At 62.5% G+C, this 18,853-nt stretch overlaps 2 protein-coding genes across 9 annotated transcripts; one reads left to right on the forward strand and one right to left on the reverse strand.

Annotated features, from left to right (window-relative positions):
• Positions 1-826: 826 nt before the first annotated feature.
• Positions 827-4,887, forward strand: RNF215 (ring finger protein 215). Of its 2 annotated transcripts, none has more exons than XM_065903707.1 (9): positions 827-1,186; positions 1,430-1,573; positions 2,067-2,138; positions 2,221-2,306; positions 2,705-2,861; positions 3,266-3,382; positions 3,474-3,617; positions 3,865-3,967; positions 4,057-4,887. In XM_065903707.1, exons 1-9 carry the CDS (start codon positions 902-904, stop codon positions 4,077-4,079), a joined length of 1,131 nt encoding a protein of 376 aa, XP_065759779.1. In that variant the 5' UTR covers positions 827-901; the 3' UTR covers positions 4,080-4,887. The 2 variants fall into 2 exon arrangements, with proteins under 2 accessions (XP_065759779.1, XP_065759778.1); XM_065903706.1 differs by having other exon boundaries at positions 829-1,186; positions 3,263-3,382.
• A 119-nt stretch (positions 4,888-5,006) lies between these two features.
• Positions 5,007-18,783, reverse strand: CCDC157 (coiled-coil domain containing 157). Of its 7 annotated transcripts, XM_065903699.1 has the most exons (13): positions 18,653-18,773; positions 15,908-16,084; positions 15,580-15,711; positions 14,332-14,590; positions 12,508-12,679; positions 10,986-11,610; positions 10,248-10,325; positions 9,690-9,880; positions 9,160-9,336; positions 8,904-9,072; positions 7,694-7,833; positions 7,143-7,231; positions 5,007-7,044 (listed from the first exon to the last, which is right to left on the reverse strand). In XM_065903699.1, the coding sequence occupies exons 4-13, from the start codon at positions 14,577-14,579 to the stop codon at positions 6,795-6,797; spliced, it is 2,139 nt and encodes a 712-aa protein (XP_065759771.1). In that variant the 5' UTR covers positions 14,580-14,590; positions 15,580-15,711; positions 15,908-16,084; positions 18,653-18,773; the 3' UTR covers positions 5,007-6,794. The 7 variants fall into 7 exon arrangements, with proteins under 7 accessions (XP_065759771.1, XP_065759774.1, XP_065759775.1 ...); XM_065903702.1 differs by lacking the exon at positions 15,908-16,084 and having other exon boundaries at positions 18,653-18,783; XM_065903703.1 differs by having other exon boundaries at positions 14,332-15,711.
• Positions 18,784-18,853: the final 70 nt, after the last annotated feature.

The raw sequence follows: 18,853 nt of genomic DNA on the forward strand, positions 1-18,853 counted from the left end.
TTCAGACTGAGCCAGCTCCCGGCAGCAGCAACCCCTGGGAGTAAAGGACGAGTTTTGGGACCATTCGCATAATTCTCACACTGCTGAGGGCATCAAGAGATGACTTGTCGGGGGTGTGACACTGCTGGTCTTCTAGTGCCCGTTTCAAAGCCCAGGAAAGTGACCAGCCTTCAGACCCAGCCTCAGGACCCCTCTGAGGCACGGGCCCCTGGGACCGGGAACGCCTGGCATCTCTCTCTGCCCCTCTAGGACTCTTGTCTCAATCTCCCTCCTCCCTATCACCCACCAGCCTGCCAGACCAGTCTCTGGTTCATCTCCTGGAGTTCAGTCTGGTAGAGAAGTGGAGAACCAGGCCGACCTTTTGACCGTCAGGCCAGGCCGCTCAAGAGCAAGGATCAGTGTCTAGACCCCCAGAAGTTCCCTGCTGCTGCCCGTCTGGGCCCCTCAGCGTGCCTCGGCCTCCCCGAGTCACCAACTATCTTTCACCTATCTCTGTCAGTGTCCTTTCCTCTGGTCCCTGCCATCACACAACCGAAAACTGCGAGCGCCGCCTCTCTGACTTTCCACCTCCGCGCGGCTGCCGTCGCTCCGCGTTCTCCGCGGCCACCAGGGGGCGCGCGAGGCCCGGCCTGGGTGCTGGCGGTGCCGAGGGCCCGCCCCGCCTCCCGGCGCCCTGCCCCGCCTCCCGGCGCCCCGCCCCTCAGCGAACCCGCCCCGTCCGGCTGCAGCCCCGCCCCGCCACCCAGCGCCCCGCCCCGTCCGGCTGCAGCCCCGCCCCCCGCCCCTCAGCGCCCCGCCCCGTCCGGCTGCGCCCTCAATCCCGCCGCTCCCCCTCGCCCCCCCCCCGCGCCCGGGATCCCCCCTCCGGCGCCCCTGCGTCGTCTGCTCGCCGGGTCCTGCCATGGGCCCCGCCGCTCGCCCCGCGCTGAGGTCGCCGCCGCCGCCGCCTCCTCCGCCGCCGTCGCCCCTGCTGCTGCTGCTGCCCCTACTGCCGCTCTGGCTGGGCCTGGCGGGGCCGGGGGCCGCGGCGGACGGCGGCGAGCCCGCGGCCGGGGCGGGGCGGGGCGGGGCCCGCGCCGTGCGGGTAGACGTGAGGCTGCCGCGGCAGGACGCGCTGGTGCTGCAGGGGGTGAGGATCGGCCCCGAGGCCGACCCGGCGCCCCCGCTGGGCGGCCGCTTGCTGCTGGTGAGCGCCGCTGAGCCGCCGTAGACCCTGCACCCACATCCGGTCTTCATCCTGGACCAAGCCCTGGCAGCCCAGCGCCCCCCTTCCCCCAGGCTGCCCAGGCTCCCAGCCCTCTGGCTTCCAGAACCTGAGATCGGGTGCCTTCTCCTGCATACTCGTTCCCGAACCCTGGCCTTGCATCCGCTGTGCGTCCGATCCCCTTCCTCCCCGCCCTCCCTCTACCCACGGCCCTTCGCCCCACAGATGGACGTCGTGGATGCTGAGCAGGACGCACCCGTAGAAGGCTGGATTGCGGTGGCATACGTGGGCAAAGAGCAGGAGGCCCAGATTCACCAGGAGAGTCAGGACGGCGGCCCACAGGCCTATCCCACGGCTCTGGTTCAGCAGGTACGGGGTTGGGGGGTGGTGGCCGCGGTGGTGATATGTGGAAGAGGAGCTGGAGGAGGGGTTTTCAAGGCAATTGCTAGGACTGGACTACCCGATGGCCCCCTAAGGACCTTCCAGAGAAGCCCTGGTCCTGGGTGGGACAAGGGACCACCAGGTGTAGACTCAGATCAGGGTGTTTGGCAGCAGGGAGGTGGCAGGAGACCAGAGAGTGTCCGGAAGCTTGACCAGGCTCTGAGAGTGTCCGATGGGGAATTCCTGCGGGGGGCCGGTGGGCAGGCTTGCTCCACTTGGACCAGGGAAGGCACAGTGCTGTTTGGGTCCCACAGGGCATCTGGAGGTGGGAGTGGGAGGAATAAGGGTTTCTGTCCTTGACCTCAAGTTGCTTACAGCTAGTCTGTCCAGGGGAAGCGCTCACCAGGAGCCGAGAACAGCCACAGGTGGTGGGGCGGGCATGTGGGCAGGCTGTGTGCTGATCTCTGGCTCTGCCCTGCAGATGCGGAGGGCACTCTTCCTGGGAGCCTCAGCCCTGCTGCTCCTGGTCCTGAACCACAACGTGGTCCGAGAGGTAAACCGAGTCAGGCTGGGGGTGGGGTGGGGCTGGGGGGGACAGTGACCCGGGCTGCCTGACCTCCCTGTCCCCCCTCCAGCTGGACATTTCCCAGCTTCTGCTCAGGCCAGTGATCGTCCTGCATTATTCCTCCAACGTCACCAAGCTGTTGGAGGCGCTGCTGCAGTGAGTTGGGGCATGGGCTCCAAAAGACGGGGCTTGGACACTAGGGTTCCTCCCTGACTTTGCCATTTCATCTGAGCCTGTAGTCTCTTGGCCTGAGAAATGGGTGAAGAGACTGGAAGGAGGTGCCAGGGCGTGGAGCGAGGAGGCTGCTTTCTGGGTGGAGGGGATTGGTCTCCACACGGAGGAAGCCAGATCCTGATGGGCCCTTCCCTGTGCTTGCGGGCCTCCTTGTCCGGCTGTTAGGAGATATGGATAAACTAGTGGCTGGGAAAGGCCTGGGGCCAAAGCAGTATGGGGTGATACTCAAGGGATCCGCTTCCCAGAAGGCTGGGGCGGGTGGGTCCGAGCCTCTCCTCCCAAGAGACCTTCCGTCTGGCGCCTCCGGCTTCCCCTCCCAGGAGGACCCAGGCCACGGCTGAGATAACCAGCGGAGAGTCCCTGTCGGCCAACATTGAGTGGAAGCTGACCCTGTGGACCACCTGTGGCCTGTCTAAGGATGGCTACGGAGGATGGCAGGACTTGGTGTGCCTGGGAGGCAGTCGGGCCCAGGAGCAGGTGGGTACTTGGGGGGCTGAGTATACACATGCCTTGTCTCAAGTCCTGTGGCCTCCTTCTGCCCGGGTAGGGAGACCACCTCTTGCACCTCCCAGGGCTGCTCTGAGGGTTCAGGACTGGGTGGGTGCTCTGGGTGGGTGCCTGACCCGGGGTCACGCACAGTCAGAGTTAGCTGCTGCTGTTTCACGTCCATTTGCCTCTTGGAAGCCTTGATTCCCCTTCAGACTCCTTACCTGGGTTTCACGTTTCTCCTGTGAAAGCCAGGAAGGACAGAGTCTTCAGAAGATGAAGCCAGGCACCTCCAGGTTCATGATTCCCATGGACCTCACCTGCCTGGTCCTTAGGGTGGATTCACTGGGGGGTGAAGGGGGGTGGGGTTGACGCCTGGCTCCCCTCCCCAGAAGCCGCTGCAGCAGCTGTGGAATGCCATCCTGCTGGTGGCCATGCTCCTGTGCACGGGCCTCGTGGTGCAGGCTCAGCGGCAGGCATCCCGGCAGAGCCAGCGGGAGCCTGGAGGCCAGGTGGGAGCCTGCCCTTGGGGTGGCCCGTGGGAGGGGGGCCCATGTCCCCGGCGCTAGGAACTGTGCTGCCCTTCTCCCCCCCCCCCCCAAGGTGGAGCTGCTCAAGCGCCGGGTGGTGCAGAGGCTGGCATCCCTCAAGACCCGGAGGTGCCGGCTGGGCCGGGCAGCGCAGAGCCCCCTGGAGCCTGGTGCTGAGACCTGCGCTGTGTGTCTGGACTATTTCTGCAACAAGCAGGTTAGTGCCCTGGGCAGAGGTCAGCCAGGGCTATGACACCTGCCCTGCTCCCGACACACCTGGGAAGCGCCTCCACCGGCCTTCTTCCTGCCCCAGCAGAGCTCTGGGAAGCAGAACGGGTTGGGCGGAGGGGGGGTGCGGCGGGTCACAGGGGTTCCAGTTCCCAGCTTAGGTGAGGGCACGGGGCCTGGCCCCTAGCACCGGAGGCCTTCCCTGTGGCCTGAGCCCACGCCCCCCACCCCTATAGTGGCTCCGGGTGCTGCCCTGTAAGCATGAGTTCCATCGAGACTGCGTGGACCCCTGGCTGATGCTCCAGCAGACCTGCCCGCTGTGCAAATTCAACGTCCTGGGTGAGCAGCGAGGGGAGGGGCTCTTGGCCGGCTACACCTGGCTCCCACCTGACGCCTCCCTCCCTGTTGTTTCTCCTCCTCTCCTGCAGGGAACCGCTACTCCGATGACTAGCTGCCCCCGCGGGGTCTCTGCCTGCGGGCAAGGGACCCTGCCTGCCTGCGCCCTGGGCGCCCGAACAGGACCGCAGCGGGGGGCAGGACAGAAAGCCCTATGATGGGAGCAGGGATGGGGCCTCCCCTGCTCAGGGGCAAGGCGCCCCCCACACATCAACACCAGGAGCGAGGGACCACCGTCCCCAGCCTGAGGATGCACGGCCTGGACCTGGCAGGAAGACAGGCAGCTTTGGGGCCCTTGTCTGCCACCCTGGGGTGTCTCCGTCTGCCTCCTCACAAGCAGCACCCAGGACCCCGGGCAGGCGTCTGGGGAAGAGGGTGTGGGCAGCGCTGCTATTCCCACAGCTCTGGGAGCTCCCTGACCTGGCTGGCAGGGCATCCCTGAGGGCTGCGGCTGCAGTGGCCTGGTTCTGTGCGTATTTATTGGGGGGTGGGGTGGGGGAGGCGCCATCTGTTCTTGGAGGCACCCTAGACTGACCATCTTGTGGACACACCGTGGTCAAGGCTATGATGTGGAACCTAGAGGCGCCCACTGCCTGCTGGCATTGGGCCTTTGGGCACTGGGGGCCATGGGTCCCGTGGCCTGTCCAGCTGGACTCCCATCTGGGGCCTGGCTGGGACCAGAGGCCTTAGAAACCATCTAGCCCTGTTCTTCTCCGCGGGGCTACAGGTTGCTGACCAGGATACTTGAAGCCACAGGGTAGATGTGGTACATTTTCCAGGGTCATCCATTTTTATTGAAAAAAAAAAAATTGGGGTTTAAGGAGGTTTAGTATTAAAATAAACATGGATATATTTTAATATAAGATGCAAGATTTGTGGATGTTTTAGATAAACAAGTCACCTTGGGGGTCTACTGCCTGTGGGAGGTGGGCTCTAAAATGCCTCCTAAGGGGACTTTCCTGGTGGCCCAGTGGTTAAGAACCGCCTGCCAGTGCAGGGGACACGGGTTCAATTCCTGGTCCAGGAAGATTCCACATGCCTCGGGGCAACTAAGGTGGTATGCTCTAGAGCCCATGCTCTGCAACGAGAAGCCCCCACAGTGAGAAGCCCTTGCATTGCAACTGGAGAGTAGCCCCCACTCGCCACAACTAGAGAAAGCCCACACACAGCAAGGAAGACCCAGTGCAGCCAAAAATTAAAACAACCCCTGGGATGCCCCCAGCCCCCGTGAACACACCTCATGTGATCCTGGAACTGAGACACCAATGGAGTCTACTCCTGTGATTAGGTTGTGTTGTGTGGTACGGTTGACCTTAATGTGTGGGAAGGTGTCCAGGGAGGCCTGACCTAACCAGGTGAGCCCATTAAAAGCAGAGCGTTTCCTCCAGCTGGTAGAGGAAGAGGAAGCCAGGAATTTGAAGTGTAGAGGGGATCAGAGCCCTGAGATATCCTCTGTTGCTGACTCGGAGATGGAGAAGCCACGTGGCGAGAAGTTGGACAGCCTCTTGGAGCCAAGAGTGGCCCTGATGGCAGCCAGCGAGGAAATGGACCTCCGTTCTGCAGCTGCAGGAGCTGGAAGGCAGCCAGCAGTCAGAAGGAGCCTGAAACCTGCCCCAGGCCCTTGCACAAGGAATGCAGCCTGGCAGATGCTTTCATTTCGGCCTGGTTCCCAGGCCCTGAGCAGAGAACCCAGCCACGCGGGGCTCAGACGTCTGACCTGCGGACCTGTGAACTGCTGAATGGACACAGAGCGGAGCTGGGCTGACGGGTTCACCCCCGGCTCTCAGGCCCCTGCCTCAGGGAGCCGCCCAGTGAAGGGCCTAGATCAGGGAGCCCCCCCGGGCTCCACAGAAGCAGGACTTGGGCTCCCCCCAGCCACACCCTGAACACACGGGCCCCCCCTTGACCTTTCTCTGTAAACTGAGGTGCTCTATTTGTTGGCCTCCTGACTAGGGAAAACTGTCCCAGAAAGCCAAGAGCATCCCCATCCCCACCCCCAGAAGTCCTCAGCGAGATCTGAACACCTGCCCTTCACAGGTAAGGGGGCTCAGGGCAGGCCAGAGGCTTCGTGAGGAAAGCCGGACTCCGGAGGGCTGGCGAGGCTGGAGGCTTCGGTGCCGGGGCCCCGGGATAGGCCTGGGACAGCCAGGCTAGCGGGGGTGTCCCCGCTCTGGCTAGGTAAAGCCTTGCCCTGCCTCCAGTGGCCTTGTGGGGATCCAACCTCCTGGATTTGGAGAAAGCCTTTGTCGCTCGTGTTTCCTGACGGTGAGGCATTCCTCAGTCACAGGAAGGCTGACTCTTGGGTCCTTAGAGTCCCCATGCCCGGGTGCACAGCTGGCTGGCCCCTGCCTGCCTCTGACCCCTTCCTTGCCTCCGGGTCCCACCGGGCCATCCCCCTTCGCCTGCACACCCCTGACTCTGCCCCTGCTCTTTGTTGGCGGGGGTCAGTGCGTCTACATTATCCCTTAGCCTTTGCTCTGGGCGGGGGGTCAAAAGACTGCCTTTCAGGTGGCCCCGGTGCTACAAGCTTCCTTCTGCCCTCAGCATGTCCTCGTCCCCTGCTGCCCGACAGGAGGGAGGCGGGAGGTTCCCGTCCACAGAGGGCATGTGGTGTGCCAGGCCTCTGCCAGCCAGTGACTCTCAGGACCGGGGAGGAAGGACTCTTCCCCGCAGAGCCAGGGCAGGCCAAGGTTGCCAAGATGGCCTGGGCTTTATTAGGCCTGGTGGGCTGCCAGCTGCCTGCCCTGTGGCCCGCCCCCCAACCTGCAGGTCACGTGGGCCGCCCCTGGGGCTGGTGCGCCGGGCTGGCCTGGCCCCTGCCTGGTGACAGCCTCCTCCTCAGCCTGGCCAAGGCCCGAATGGGGTTCTGGGCGCAGTTGGTCGGGTAGGTCACGTCCTCCAGGGAGGACTTGCCGGGCCGGCTGTGGGGCCGCAGAGGCGGGGATGCCCGGGGCTGGCTTGGCAGGGTCCTGCCCGCGCTGGCTGTCCTGCTGCCCGGTGGGTGCCGCCTGCCCGGGGCCCTGTGGGAAGACCAGACGGCAAGATCTCCCGTGAGCAAGCGAGCAGGCTCCCCCCCGCCCCCAGCCACGTGCCCCACCTCTGACAAAGCCTCACTCACCCTGGGGACGTCCTTGGGGCCTGGGCTGGGGGATCTGCTCCCTGAATTCCCTTGCCGGGAGGGGCCCAGAGCTGGTCCTCGGGGATCAGCTGTGAAGAAAACTGAACTCAGCAAGGCCCAGGGCCCCTCTGCACCCAACAGAGATAGCGCCATAGAGGGCAGGGTCGGGGAGGGCTTGAACCTGTGGCCCAGGCCTTCCTCTGAGGGGCAGGTTTGGGAAGCCTCCTGGGGCCTGTCAGCTGTTAAGTGTGAGAAGGTTTGCTTTTGGACGAGGCTCCTGGTGCACTTGAAATAAAAGTTCAAAGGGCTGGAGGGGGGCTTGGAGGGGGACGACACGTAAACACCCTCATGCCTTGCCGAATCGTGGGAGGCTTTGCAGCAGGCACAGCTAAAGCCACCTGCCAGGAGGGCTCCACGTGCTGGGAGCACAGTTGGCGGCAGGTTCCCCGGGGAAGCCCAAGACCTCCGCTGGGTTGGTGGTGTGGGGGGGGTGGCCTCTTCCGAGTCCCCAGGGGCCGGCCCCTCTCAGGCAGGGGAGCCATGCTGCCCACCTTGAGGCCCCCCTGCTGGGCCACCTCCCGGATCTTGGACAGCATGGACCGTAGCCGCCCGTTCTCCTCCTGCAGGACCCGGATGCGGATGTCGTTGGCCTGCACCTGCCTCTCCATGTCATCTGTGATGTCACCAGAGCCTGTGGGGATGCATACCTGGCACTGCACCCCAGCAGGTCAGCCTCAACGGGACAGCACTTCCGGGGGCAGACGCGCTGTGCCTTGGGCCGGTGTCCCCACGGGCCCGGAGGTGGGCAGGGTTGGTGCTCTGGGCCTCCCGCACCTTCCTTCTCCTGAGGCCTTGCCCCCGCTCCGTACCCCACTGTCTGCTGGGAGGTGACTGCAGCCTTGCAGAATTTGAGCGCTGGGGTGGGGGACGGGAACTGGACCTCACTGAAGATTTAGCAAATAGGTAAGGAAGTGAAGCTCTTCCGAGGCTACCCGTTTTTGGAGGGCCCGAGAGACAGTGACTTGCCCAAAGTCATGGCCAGCTCCTGGGTTTGAGTGCCAGGAATTCAGTGAGGATATTCTTTCCCGCTGCTGAGGAGATGGGTGCTTCCCCCCTCCACCCCGACTCTGAACCAGGCAAGCTGCTGCCGCTTGTTATCCATTTCCTGGTTCGTCACCTGCCTATGGGGCGGTCAGGAGGGCATCACGAGGCCCAGCACTCAGAACTGACAACCTACGTGACCAGCTAGATCGCACTGGATCATCCTGCCAGCTCTGCACCGGATTCACCCAGAGCTCTAGGGACTGGAGGGGTTTGGACAAGGACCCAGGTGGCCTGGCAGCCAGTCTTCCACAGCGCTGGGTCCCTAGCACTCCCGTGCTGTGGGGTCCCAGACACAGGACAGTTGGGGTCACCGTGCCCTTGGAGGTTTGGGGAGATGCCGGGACGGGGGACATGGAAGCTGAGCCAGGACTGGCATGTGGCATGGCACAGGGCACAGGCCACAGAGGCAGCCAGACCGGTGTCTGGACTTGGCTGCGTGACTCTGAGCGGTCACCTCACTGCTGGGCCTCTGTGTCCCTGTCCACACCAGGAGTGGACAACACAAGGCACCCCGTGCCACGGGGGCTCTGGAGGCCACACTACTGCACCCCCCACCACCACCCTCGCTGCAGGCCCCAGTGTTGTGCCCAGATAAGCAGCAGCCGCCGGCCCGCCCCAGGCCCCGGTGTGTCCTCTGCACCAAGCCTGGGTCCCTACTTTGGATCTGGGTCTCCGCGGGCCGGTGCAGGTCCGGGAAGGCCACCAGCAGCCTCTCCCGCTGCCTCAGCTCCACGAGCTCCCGCTCCAGCTCCGAGATGGTCAGCCGCAGGTCCGTGGTCGCCTGCTCCAGGCCTTGCTTCTCCCGCTGCAGACTCTGCAGCAGCTCCTGGGGGCGGGGCAGGCTCGGAGCTGAGGACCGGCTCGCAGCCCCGCCCCCCGGAGGACCGGCCCCGCCCCCCGGCTCGCTCCGCACCTGCTGGGCCCGGAGCTGGCACTGCCCCTGCTCCCTCTCGCCCTGCACGCACTGCAGCTGCTCCTCCACGTGGGCCCGCTGGGCCTCGGCCTCGTCCAGGCTGCCCCGCAGCTCCTCGCGCTCCTGGTCTAGGCTATCCAGCTGCTGCAGCAGGGCTTGCTGTTTGGCCTGCAGGGACTGAGCCGGGGGTGGGCGGGAGGCCATGAGGGGCACAGGAGGCGACCCTCCCCAAGCCCACCCCCTTGTGCTGCATCCCGTCTGTGCACCTCCAGGCAGGGGTAGGCGTGGAGGGGAGAAGGGAGCCGGGCCCCAACCCTGGGCAAGGCCAGGGCCCTAGGCTTGCAGACCCCGCCCCCTGGAAAGCAGTTGACCGACTCCCATCAGCCTGGGTCCCCCACTTCTTTCGGGTCACGGTCTCCACTCAGGAATTCTCCGGAGGTCTCCAGCATGTCCCCCCTCGGTGGAGTTCTGTCTCCCCGCAGCCAGCCTTTGTCATGGGAGCCCAGGCGCTGAGGAGGCCCCAGCCTCACCTCCTGGTGGCGGACCATGCTGTCCACGCGGGCCTTCTCCTTGTCCAGCTCCGTGCTGGCCCAGCGGATCTGCTGGCTGGCCCCGTCCAACCGCCCTGCCAGCAGCTCCACCTGCTGCTCCAGCTGCCGCACCTGCTGCTCGGCCTCCAACCGGTGCTCGGCCTCCGCCTGCAGCTGCTGGGCCTTGCTCTCTGCAGGACGGAGCGCGTGTGGGAAGGGGCAGGGCCCAGGAGCACCGGGGACTCCCCGCATGGCCTCCGACCCAGGATGGGATCTGGGAAAGGCGGCGCAGGGCTTGTCACAGCACATCTCTGGGCCTCGGTGTTTGTCCTCAGCCAGAGTGGGGCTCCGAGCCCCGCCCGAGGGTGGGCGCTGCAAACAGAAGGCCCTCTCTGGGTGGGAGGTGGCATCACCCAGCAGTGTGGCCGGTCAGTCCCAGCCTCCTCCATGGTTCCCTTAGCTTTGCCCCCGAAGCCCGAGAGACAGAGACAGGGGGCTGGTGGTCCGGCCGCCGAGCACAGGGCTCCCGGCGCCAGGCTCCACGGCGGGACTCCTCACCCATGGCCTGTGTGGACTCGCGCTGCTGCTTCAGCTCCCCCTCCAGGCTGGCGACCTTCGTCTTGAGGTCACTTGTTTCTGTGGCAGCCACGCGAGAGAGGCCCTTCAGAGGCTCCTTCAGAGGCTCCCCAGGGCCTGGCAGGCGCTTCACGCCTAGTGCGGCCAGCACCATGGTGGGACACTTGGGAGGGGCTCTGGGGAGGTGCTGGCAGGCCTGGCCCCTCCACCCTGCTTTCTCTTGGGCGGCTGCCCCGTGTCTGCACCTCTCTGGGCCTCTATGTCCTCCCGGGGGGCGACAGGGAGGCTCAGAAAAGGCGGCAGCTTGCCCCAGCTCCCTCAGGCTTCACGACCTCCATGGGGGCTGGCCCGCTAGGCCGTGTCTCTCTGCCTGACAGCTTCTGCGGAGGCCAGAGGGGCGCCTCTGCCGGCTGGGGGCACCAGGGTGGCATGAGCTCCCAGGAGTTCCCTTCTGTGACCCACAGGAGTGAGTGTATGAATCCCCCGGCTCCCTTGCCCCTCTGGGACAACTCCTGTTCACAGGCTCCTGCGTTCCCCAGCGGGATGCGGCTCAAGCTCCGGCAGGGTGGCCGGCCTGGCAAGCGCGCCCCTTTCGCTGCCTTCCGACCCCTGCGTCTCCTGCCCACTCCCAGCCCAGGTTTCTTCCACACCCGTGATGCAGGGTCGGCTCCCAGGGGAGCCCGCACTCCAACGGCAGCACACCCAGCGCTGGGGGCTGACCTGCAAGCAGCTGCTGCCTCTCGCGCTCCCACTGGGCCCGGTGCTGCTCCGTCTCCTCGGCCTGCCGCCGCCGCGCCCCCTGCTCCTGCTGCAGGGCCTGCTCCAGCTCGCCCACCTGCATCCTCAGCCCGTCCTTCTGGCCCTCGGCCTCCTCCAGCTGGGCCCTCAGGGGCCCCACAAGCTTGCCGAGGCGCGCCAGGTCTTTGCTCTGCTCGGCCGCCCAGAGGCCCACGGTGGCAGCCGGCAGCGGCCTGTGCCCCATGCTGTCCCGCACCAACTGCTGGAAGCGGCCCAGCGAAGAGGGCAGGTTCTGGCTCTGACACAGGTTGATGAGCACCTTGCCCACCTCCCGCAGGCTGCCCTGGACGCTGGTGCACGCGTCACAGGGCACCAGGGCCGTCTCCACAGTCTGGGCGTGGACACTTCTCGTGTTCACGGCCGTCCTGCCTGGACGCTGCAGCGAGACGCTGATGGCGAGGCCGTCCCGCTCTGGGCAGGCCTTGGGCAAACCTGGCACTGGGGAGGGAGGCTTGACGAGCTGGGTGGTCACCAGTTCCGGGCTCCCAGCCGGCTCACCCTTGGCTGTGGGCTCGGAGGTGAGGGTCTCTCCTTGATTTGCCCTTTTCTGTGGTCAGGGAAAGAAAGGGGAAGCAGGTGAGGGAGACGGGCCTGGGTGGTGACCGGCTCCCTGGGGATCTCTGTGACAGCAGCCTCGCCCGATGCTCAGACGGTATCTGGTAGCAGCGTGAATGGGAGCGCGCCTTCTCCTGTCTGCGGCCTCTGTTACCAAGCCCAGGTCAATATGGGTACATGCCTGACACTGGGCGGGTGACGGGGTGACAGACACAGCTGCCAGGCGCTGGGCCCTTGCTGGGTGGATTCACCTGCTCGCATGTCACTGAAGCCACTCTCGGTTTTGGTTTCCTTACTATTATGGTGACAGCGGTCCTGCCCACAGGTGCTTGTGAGGGTTATGGGGTGACCCAAGACAAATGGGGCTCATGTGAACCCCATCGGGGCTTCCCTGGGGGCTCGGATGGTAAAGAATCCACCTGCAATGTGGGAGATCTGGGTTTGATCCCTGGGTCTGGAAGATTACCCTGGAGAAGGGAATGGCTACCCACTCCAGGCAAGAATACCCAGTATTCTTGCCTGGAGAATTCCCATGGAGAGAGGAGCCTGGCGGGCTACAGTCTATGGGGTCGCAGAGAGTCGGACACGACTGAGTGACTAACACTTTCATAATCCCCATTACTCAACCACACCCTGGGAGGGAAGAACTGTCGTCACTCCCACTGCACAGATGAACAAACTGAGGTTCAGAGTGGGTGGGAGTTTCCCAAAGTCCCACAGTGTAAACTACAGAGCCGGGTGGCCTAAACGTGACCCTCAAGGCCTGCGTCGCTAACTTCCAGGCTGTGCAGGAGCCAGCAACGGGCGCGGTGCTCGCGTGGTGGGCAAGGCGGCTGAAGGGGCTGCCGTGAGGGTGACCGCAGTTGGGGAAGGAGAGTGATGGACCCACCTGGAGGGCTGCCTGCTGGCTGAGCATGCCCAGCCTCAGCAGACTGTTCCAGAAGCGTCGTACTGTGAGCCCCACGGACATGCAGGGCCCTGTAGCCCGGGCTGAGGGCACTATCTGCTCCAAGGTTAGGTTCTCCAGGTAGCTCGCGCAGCTCTGAAGCAGCAGCAGGAGCCTGCAGGCAGAGACGGTAGGGTCGACTGGGGCAGAGCCTGGTGCCAACGCGCCCTGGCACCACACGACCAGTGGCCTCCGGCTCTGGAGACTGGCCTGGGCCTCAGGGACTTGGAGCATCTCACAATATGCTCTGCCCAGCGCAAGAACCACTTCCTCCAGGAAGCCCTCCCTGAAGGCCAAGCTTGGGGCCTCTTCGGGGCCTCCTGGGTGACAGCACTTCTGCTTGGCTGCTCCCCACTGGACGGGGAGACTCTGGGAGGTTGGAGGTGCTGGCTGAGTGGCTGCCTTAGGTCACGGGGCTCAGGGCCTTTACCTCACAGAGGACACAGCTGAGGCTCCCACGGTGGGGGAGGCCACACACGCCTCAGGGTGCGGGTGCAGGGCAGTGTGACCTGCAGTCTCCTGGTTCTAGTTGTGTGTGTGTTGGGGGGGGCGCTTCTCCTGTGTGATGAGCTGCTTCTGTGACAGCAGAGACTGGAGGAAGAGAGGTCGGTCCCTCTCCTACCCTGACCCAGGGGCTAATTTTAAGGTAAAGGGGTGTTGGGGAGAGGCGCAGGCATTTGCATGGGAACCTGGCTGTTTTAAAAGAAGAGGAACTGTGTTTACAAGAGAGACCGGGCAGAAAAGTGACTTTCAGTTGTTGCAGGTACAAGAGGGCTGTCCAAACTCCCTGGGGCCTTGGGCCAAGAGGGCCTGCGGGAGGGGGTGCTGAGTGCCTTCCCGGCCCTGCCCCTCTCTGGCAGAGGTGCCTCCTCTGTGAATTGTGACAATGAATGAGCAGCCTGGGGGTGGGGTGGGGTGGGAGGAGGGTGGCCTGGACAGAGCGACCAGCAAGGGCTGGGAAGACATCTCAGCACCAGCTTCCTAGAAGGCGATGGGTAGACTGGGCTGTGCCGGGCAGGTGGGGCTTGGCCGGCCCAGAAAGGAGAGGGCGGGGCCTTCCTGGGAGAGGGTGCAGCAAGGAAGGAAGGAGGGTGTGTTCTGGGCTCACACCCCCTCACAGGGTCCGAGAAGTGCTTTCACACCCACAGTTCCTCTAGGCCTCTGAGTGGTTACCCCGGGCCTCTTTGTCCCCAGGCAGGTCTTCCCCAAGCCTCTGGGGTCCCTGCCTGTCGGCCCGTGACCTCGTTAGCATGCAAGGTTTGGAGCACGGGGAGCCTGGGGCTGCGGTCCACAGGGAGTGGAGGCTGATGACCCTGCTAACATGAACGACACTGTAGAAGCGATGGCGCTGCAAGGGGGGAGTCCAGTGACCTCTTCCCAGCAGGGCCAGGATGCGGACAAGCGCACCCCGTGTCTGGTCCCGTGACACAGACAAGGAACAGGGTAGAGCCTGCGATGGAGACTCTGAGCAGCAGACAAAGCGTCCTCGACATGCAGAAACCCTAAGAGGCAGCTGGCGGCAGCTGGAGAAGCAGGTGTTAGAGCCGCAGTGCCACATGGACCGACGGGGTGGCTGGCAACTCCCTGAAGATCGACGGCGAGACACAGCACAACACAACACGAGGAGCTGACGTGGCCCTGGACGGCACATGCTCAAAGGTGATGGCTGTCACCGCCGGTGCCGGAGGGGGATCCTGTGGCTGCTGCTGGGGTTTGAGGGGCAGGGGCCGGCATCCTGCGGTGAGCGGGTTCGGGCGAGGCCCTCACCTGTCGATGACCAGCTCCAGCAGCACAGCGTGGGCCAGCTGCGTGAACTCGGGGTCGCCCGGCACGTGGTCGTAGTGCTCCAGCAGGGCCACCATGTCCAGGTCACAGGCCACGCGGTCAGGGAACTTCCAGGAGGGGAAGCGCACGGGCCCGGCGCGGGAGAACACGTCGACAATGGCGCCCTGCAGGTCGGTGAGGTCCTTGCGCAGGCTGTCCATGCAGGCCGGGCTGCCCAGCAGGTGCGCCATCCTTGTGGCTCCTGGGGTGGGCAGAGAGGGCCCCCCATGAGCCAGAGCCGCATGGCTGCTTCTGGAGGAAGCTTCCGGAAGCCCCAGAAAACCTGCTGAAATCCAACCTTGACGGCGGGGAGAAGTCCGTGGCCTGGCCCCTTCGGGACATGCTTGTGGGTGACCTCACCGGCCTCCCTCTCATCCACCCCACCCCAGGCCCACACTGCCGAGGCCGTCGGTCCACAGCTCCTCTGAGGACCTGTGTGCCAGGCCCCCTGCTGAATGCTGGGCGCCTAACAGCTGTGTTCCCAGGCAAGAATACCGGGATGGGTTGCCATTTCCTCCTCCAGGGGATCTCCCCAGCCCAGAGATCGAGCCCGAGTCTCGTGCCTCCTGCATGTCAGGCAGATTCTTTACCTCTGAGCCACGGCTGAAGCCCATTTGTTTTTATTTATTTACACAACTGTGCAGGAGGATATACCTGCCGGCCTCCCCTCCCTGCGCAAAACCCTGGACAGGCCGCTGACAACTAAGAGAGAGTTGTAGCTACAGCAGGACAGGCAGCGCTGGGCCACTGTCATCTCCTGCTTGGGCCGCTGCTGCAGTCGCCAGCTGGGCCACGGGCCTACCCACTGGAATCCGATCCACTTCTGCTATGGAGATCTGGGCCAAGTCTATCTGACCGCATTACGCTGGCCAGCAGCCCCTTGGGACTCTCTCTGGTCCCGGGGAAAAGGCCGCCTCTGGGTACACTCCTCCCCTTGTTCTCTCTCCTCTCCCCCGTCCCCTCCACTTTGCACACCATCGGCTACAAGCGGCAGCTCCCGTGTGGGCACTCATTTCTGAAGCCGTGCCCATCTGTTCACTCCGAGTCACACCTCCCCACTGGAGGGTGACCTGGCCAGCTGGGCGGGGGCCCTAGGGCCTGCCTGTGCCCACAGGGGCAGGGAGACCCAGGGGGCCGCAGGGTAGTTCCTGAGGGCCAGCCAGCCTCCCGGAGGGCCAGCCCTGTCCTCACCTCTCTACGAGTGTCTGTCCGTGGCGCTGGACGTCTGAGTTTGCCCGGCTGTCGGACTTGCCTGCAGGCTCTGGGGCTCAAGGTCAGATGCTCAGCCAGCTGCCTGGCTTCCCGTGTCCAGCCCTTCGGTCCCTGGGAGTAGATTAAGGGAGAATGAGGGAGTGTGCACTCTGGGAGGGCTTCCTGGGAGGAGGTTGCTGTGGAAGAAGCGGGCTGCCCCAGGCGGGAGGAACAGCGAGGAAAAGAGCAGGTGGGGCTGTTGGCCGTGAGCTTGGGGCGCTGCTGGCTCTGACCACGAGACCTGCTGGGTCCCATTCCCCAAACCCACCTCCTTTAAACAGATGAGGGAACTGAGGCTCTGGGAAGTTAGGGGGCTAGGCCAAGGTCACTCAGGGAGCTGGCATTCTGGCGTCCAACGTCTCTGCTCTGACTTCAGGCAGTGCTACGTCTAGAGCAACACCATCCAAAAGAAATACCATGCGAGCCACACACGGGAATGAAAATTCTGTACTCACCACATTAAAAAAAAGTAAAAAGAAAGAGGTCAATTAATAACTATATTATTTAACTTTATATACCAAAAATATTTCTTCAATGTGAAATCAGTATAAAGATGTTGTCTCAAACATCCCATGTCTATGTGACATGCACAGCACATCCCAATGGGGACCAGACACCATTTTCAAATACAGCACCACATGGGCTGATGGCTACTGCACTGGGCAGAGCACGGGGAGGGGGTCAGATCGTGTTCAGTAAGCAAAAAAAAAAAATGGTGACTGAGTACCTGCTTATGTGCTAGGCACTGTCTTTAAACAATAGGGGCAGAGCAGGGCACGCAGCCCAGACCACCAGGAAGCACCATCTGTGTCTGAGGGTCTCTGCAGGGAGGAAGTCATGGGTGTGTCAGTACTGCAGTTCCACCCACAGGTGGGGTGATACGGGTGGAAATACACACAGGTCACAAATACACACAGGTCAACGTCCCACCTACGTATGTTGCCCCAGTGACGACGTCTCATGAGGTATCACCTATGAGATGTTATGTTCCCAAAGGATGGGGCAGAAACAAATGGAAAAACCGTCTGAAACATTCCGGGTTTCCTTCCTGGAACTGCAACAAGGAAATAAATAAAGCAAGCAAGAAACCCCATCGTGGGAGGAGGGGTTCTCAGGAGGTGAAGCACCTGGAACTCAGGAGCTTGCTTGTGTAGACACAAAGACACAGTAACCTGTTTGCCCTCAAATAACTACAGTGGCCCTCTGGGGACAGATGTTAGATTGTGGTTCTTTTAAAAAAAATTTATTTATTTTTGACTCTCTAGTTGTGGCATATGGGCTCAGGAGCTGTGGCGTGTGGGCCTAGTTAGCCCCTTGGTATGTGGAATCTTAGTTCCCCGACCAGGGCTTAAACCCGCAACCCTTGAACTGGAAGGTGGATTCTTAACCACTGGACCACCAGGGAAGGCCCCAGATCCTGATCCTGATGAGCAGCAGCAAATGCCAAAGGAGCAAGAACATACAAAAGGAAAACACAACACGGAAAAAACACCCGACGTTACCCTCCATCACTTCTTCTGAACAGCGGGAATTTGCAGATACGAGACTGGTGTGAGAAGCACGTGGGTGTGTGTCACGTGCTTTCTCCGTCATTCCTGGGTCTTGAGTAGAACCCTCAGCCTGAAGCTTCCAACCTTGCCCCGCTTCTGAGGTCACACAAGTGATGGCACTAACCGAGCCACCACTACCCCGGGGTGGGAGCAGCTGGTAACCTTGCCTCTCCATAGGTCCCTCAGTCCAAGGTGGGTTTTAACCCACAGAAGAGTGAAGGAAGCTTTCCTTCACTTCTGTGTAACATTCAAGTCCCTTCTTTGTCTTAAGCCCTGGGACCCTACCCCTCAGGTAAGGATTACGCCTATCTCCTCACCAGTGGGCTTCGCTGGTGGCTCAGACATCTGCCTGCAATGAGGAGACCCGGGTTCAATCCCTGGGTCAGGAAGATCCCCTGGAGAAGGGAATGGCAACCCATTCCAGTACTCTTGCCTGGAAAATCCCATGGACGGAGGAACCTGGTGGGCTACAGTCCATAGAGTTGGGGGTCCATAGGGTTGCAAAGAGTCAGACACGACTGGGCGATTTCACATATCCTGACCAATGCACCCATGAAAACGCTTTGGAAACTCTAAACCCATCTATATAGCAACGTCAGTCTCTGACTCAGGATTGCTAACTGCCTGGATACCCGGGGGGACACTGAAGGAATCCAGTGAAGACAAAGCAAGTAACTGCACTAGTAGAAGAGTAAGAAAGGCCTGGGTTTGGATTCCCACTCCACCATATAAATTAACGATCTGTAAATGAGTTGCTCTAGGAAAAAAATGATGGAATGCATGTAGTGTTTGGCACATAGTCTGGCTCATGGTATATGTTCAATAAATCCTAACTATCGTTATAATTCAACGTTAATAGTAACACTAACGTCAATCAGCTATGGTGTGAGAAAGAGACAGGGGAGGAGACTTGGGAGGGCATCTTTTCCTATCACTCCCCCCACCACACCCCCATTTAATAGGTGAAGAAATTGAAGTCCAGGCAAGGCTTCAGAGCCAGACACATTCTGGAGTTGGGAGGGAGGGGAGGGGGAAAGGGAGAAGTCTCCAGGAGAAGCGAAAAGAGGAGGATTGGGGTGTGCTAGGGGGCGGGGAAGTGGTCCGCGGGGACCAACCTGCGGACGTGAGGGGTGGAGCCTAAAGAAGAACCCTAGATCTGAGTCGGTACACCCGGCTCGAGGGCGGGACTATGGAAGGCGGGGGTGGAACTGGAAAAGGCAGGACCGCGGGAAAAGGGACCAGTGGGAATTAAGGATTGAGACTTGGGAAGGGGTCTGGAGGACGTGGAGCTGAAGTAAAGAGGGGCCTGGGAGAACAGGCAGGCGGAGATTTGGCCAAAGTGGGAGGCCAATGAGAGAACCCGGGACTTAGAAGGCGGGGGTCGGAGGGAGAAGGGAAATGGCCTGGAAGAGTAAAGGAGAGGGGGATCCAGGCGTCGGGGCGGGAGATGAAAAAAGTCTCACCAGTCTCCGGCGTCGCAGCCTGAGCCCCTGTGTCTGGCGGATTCATGGAACTGCCCCCAGGCGCTCCTGCCGCTCCGGGGATCCAGTGCAAAACCTAACCCTGCTCCCCGACCGCTGCCACGGCAACGGCGTCTCGCTAGCGGGAAGGGCGGGAAGTGACGTCACGGATAAGGGGCGGGTCCGGACATGCGTCAGCCTGGC

This window comes from Muntiacus reevesi, chromosome 13 (genome assembly GCF_963930625.1).
Source record: "Muntiacus reevesi chromosome 13, mMunRee1.1, whole genome shotgun sequence".
Lineage (NCBI taxonomy): Eukaryota > Metazoa > Chordata > Mammalia > Artiodactyla > Cervidae > Muntiacus > Muntiacus reevesi.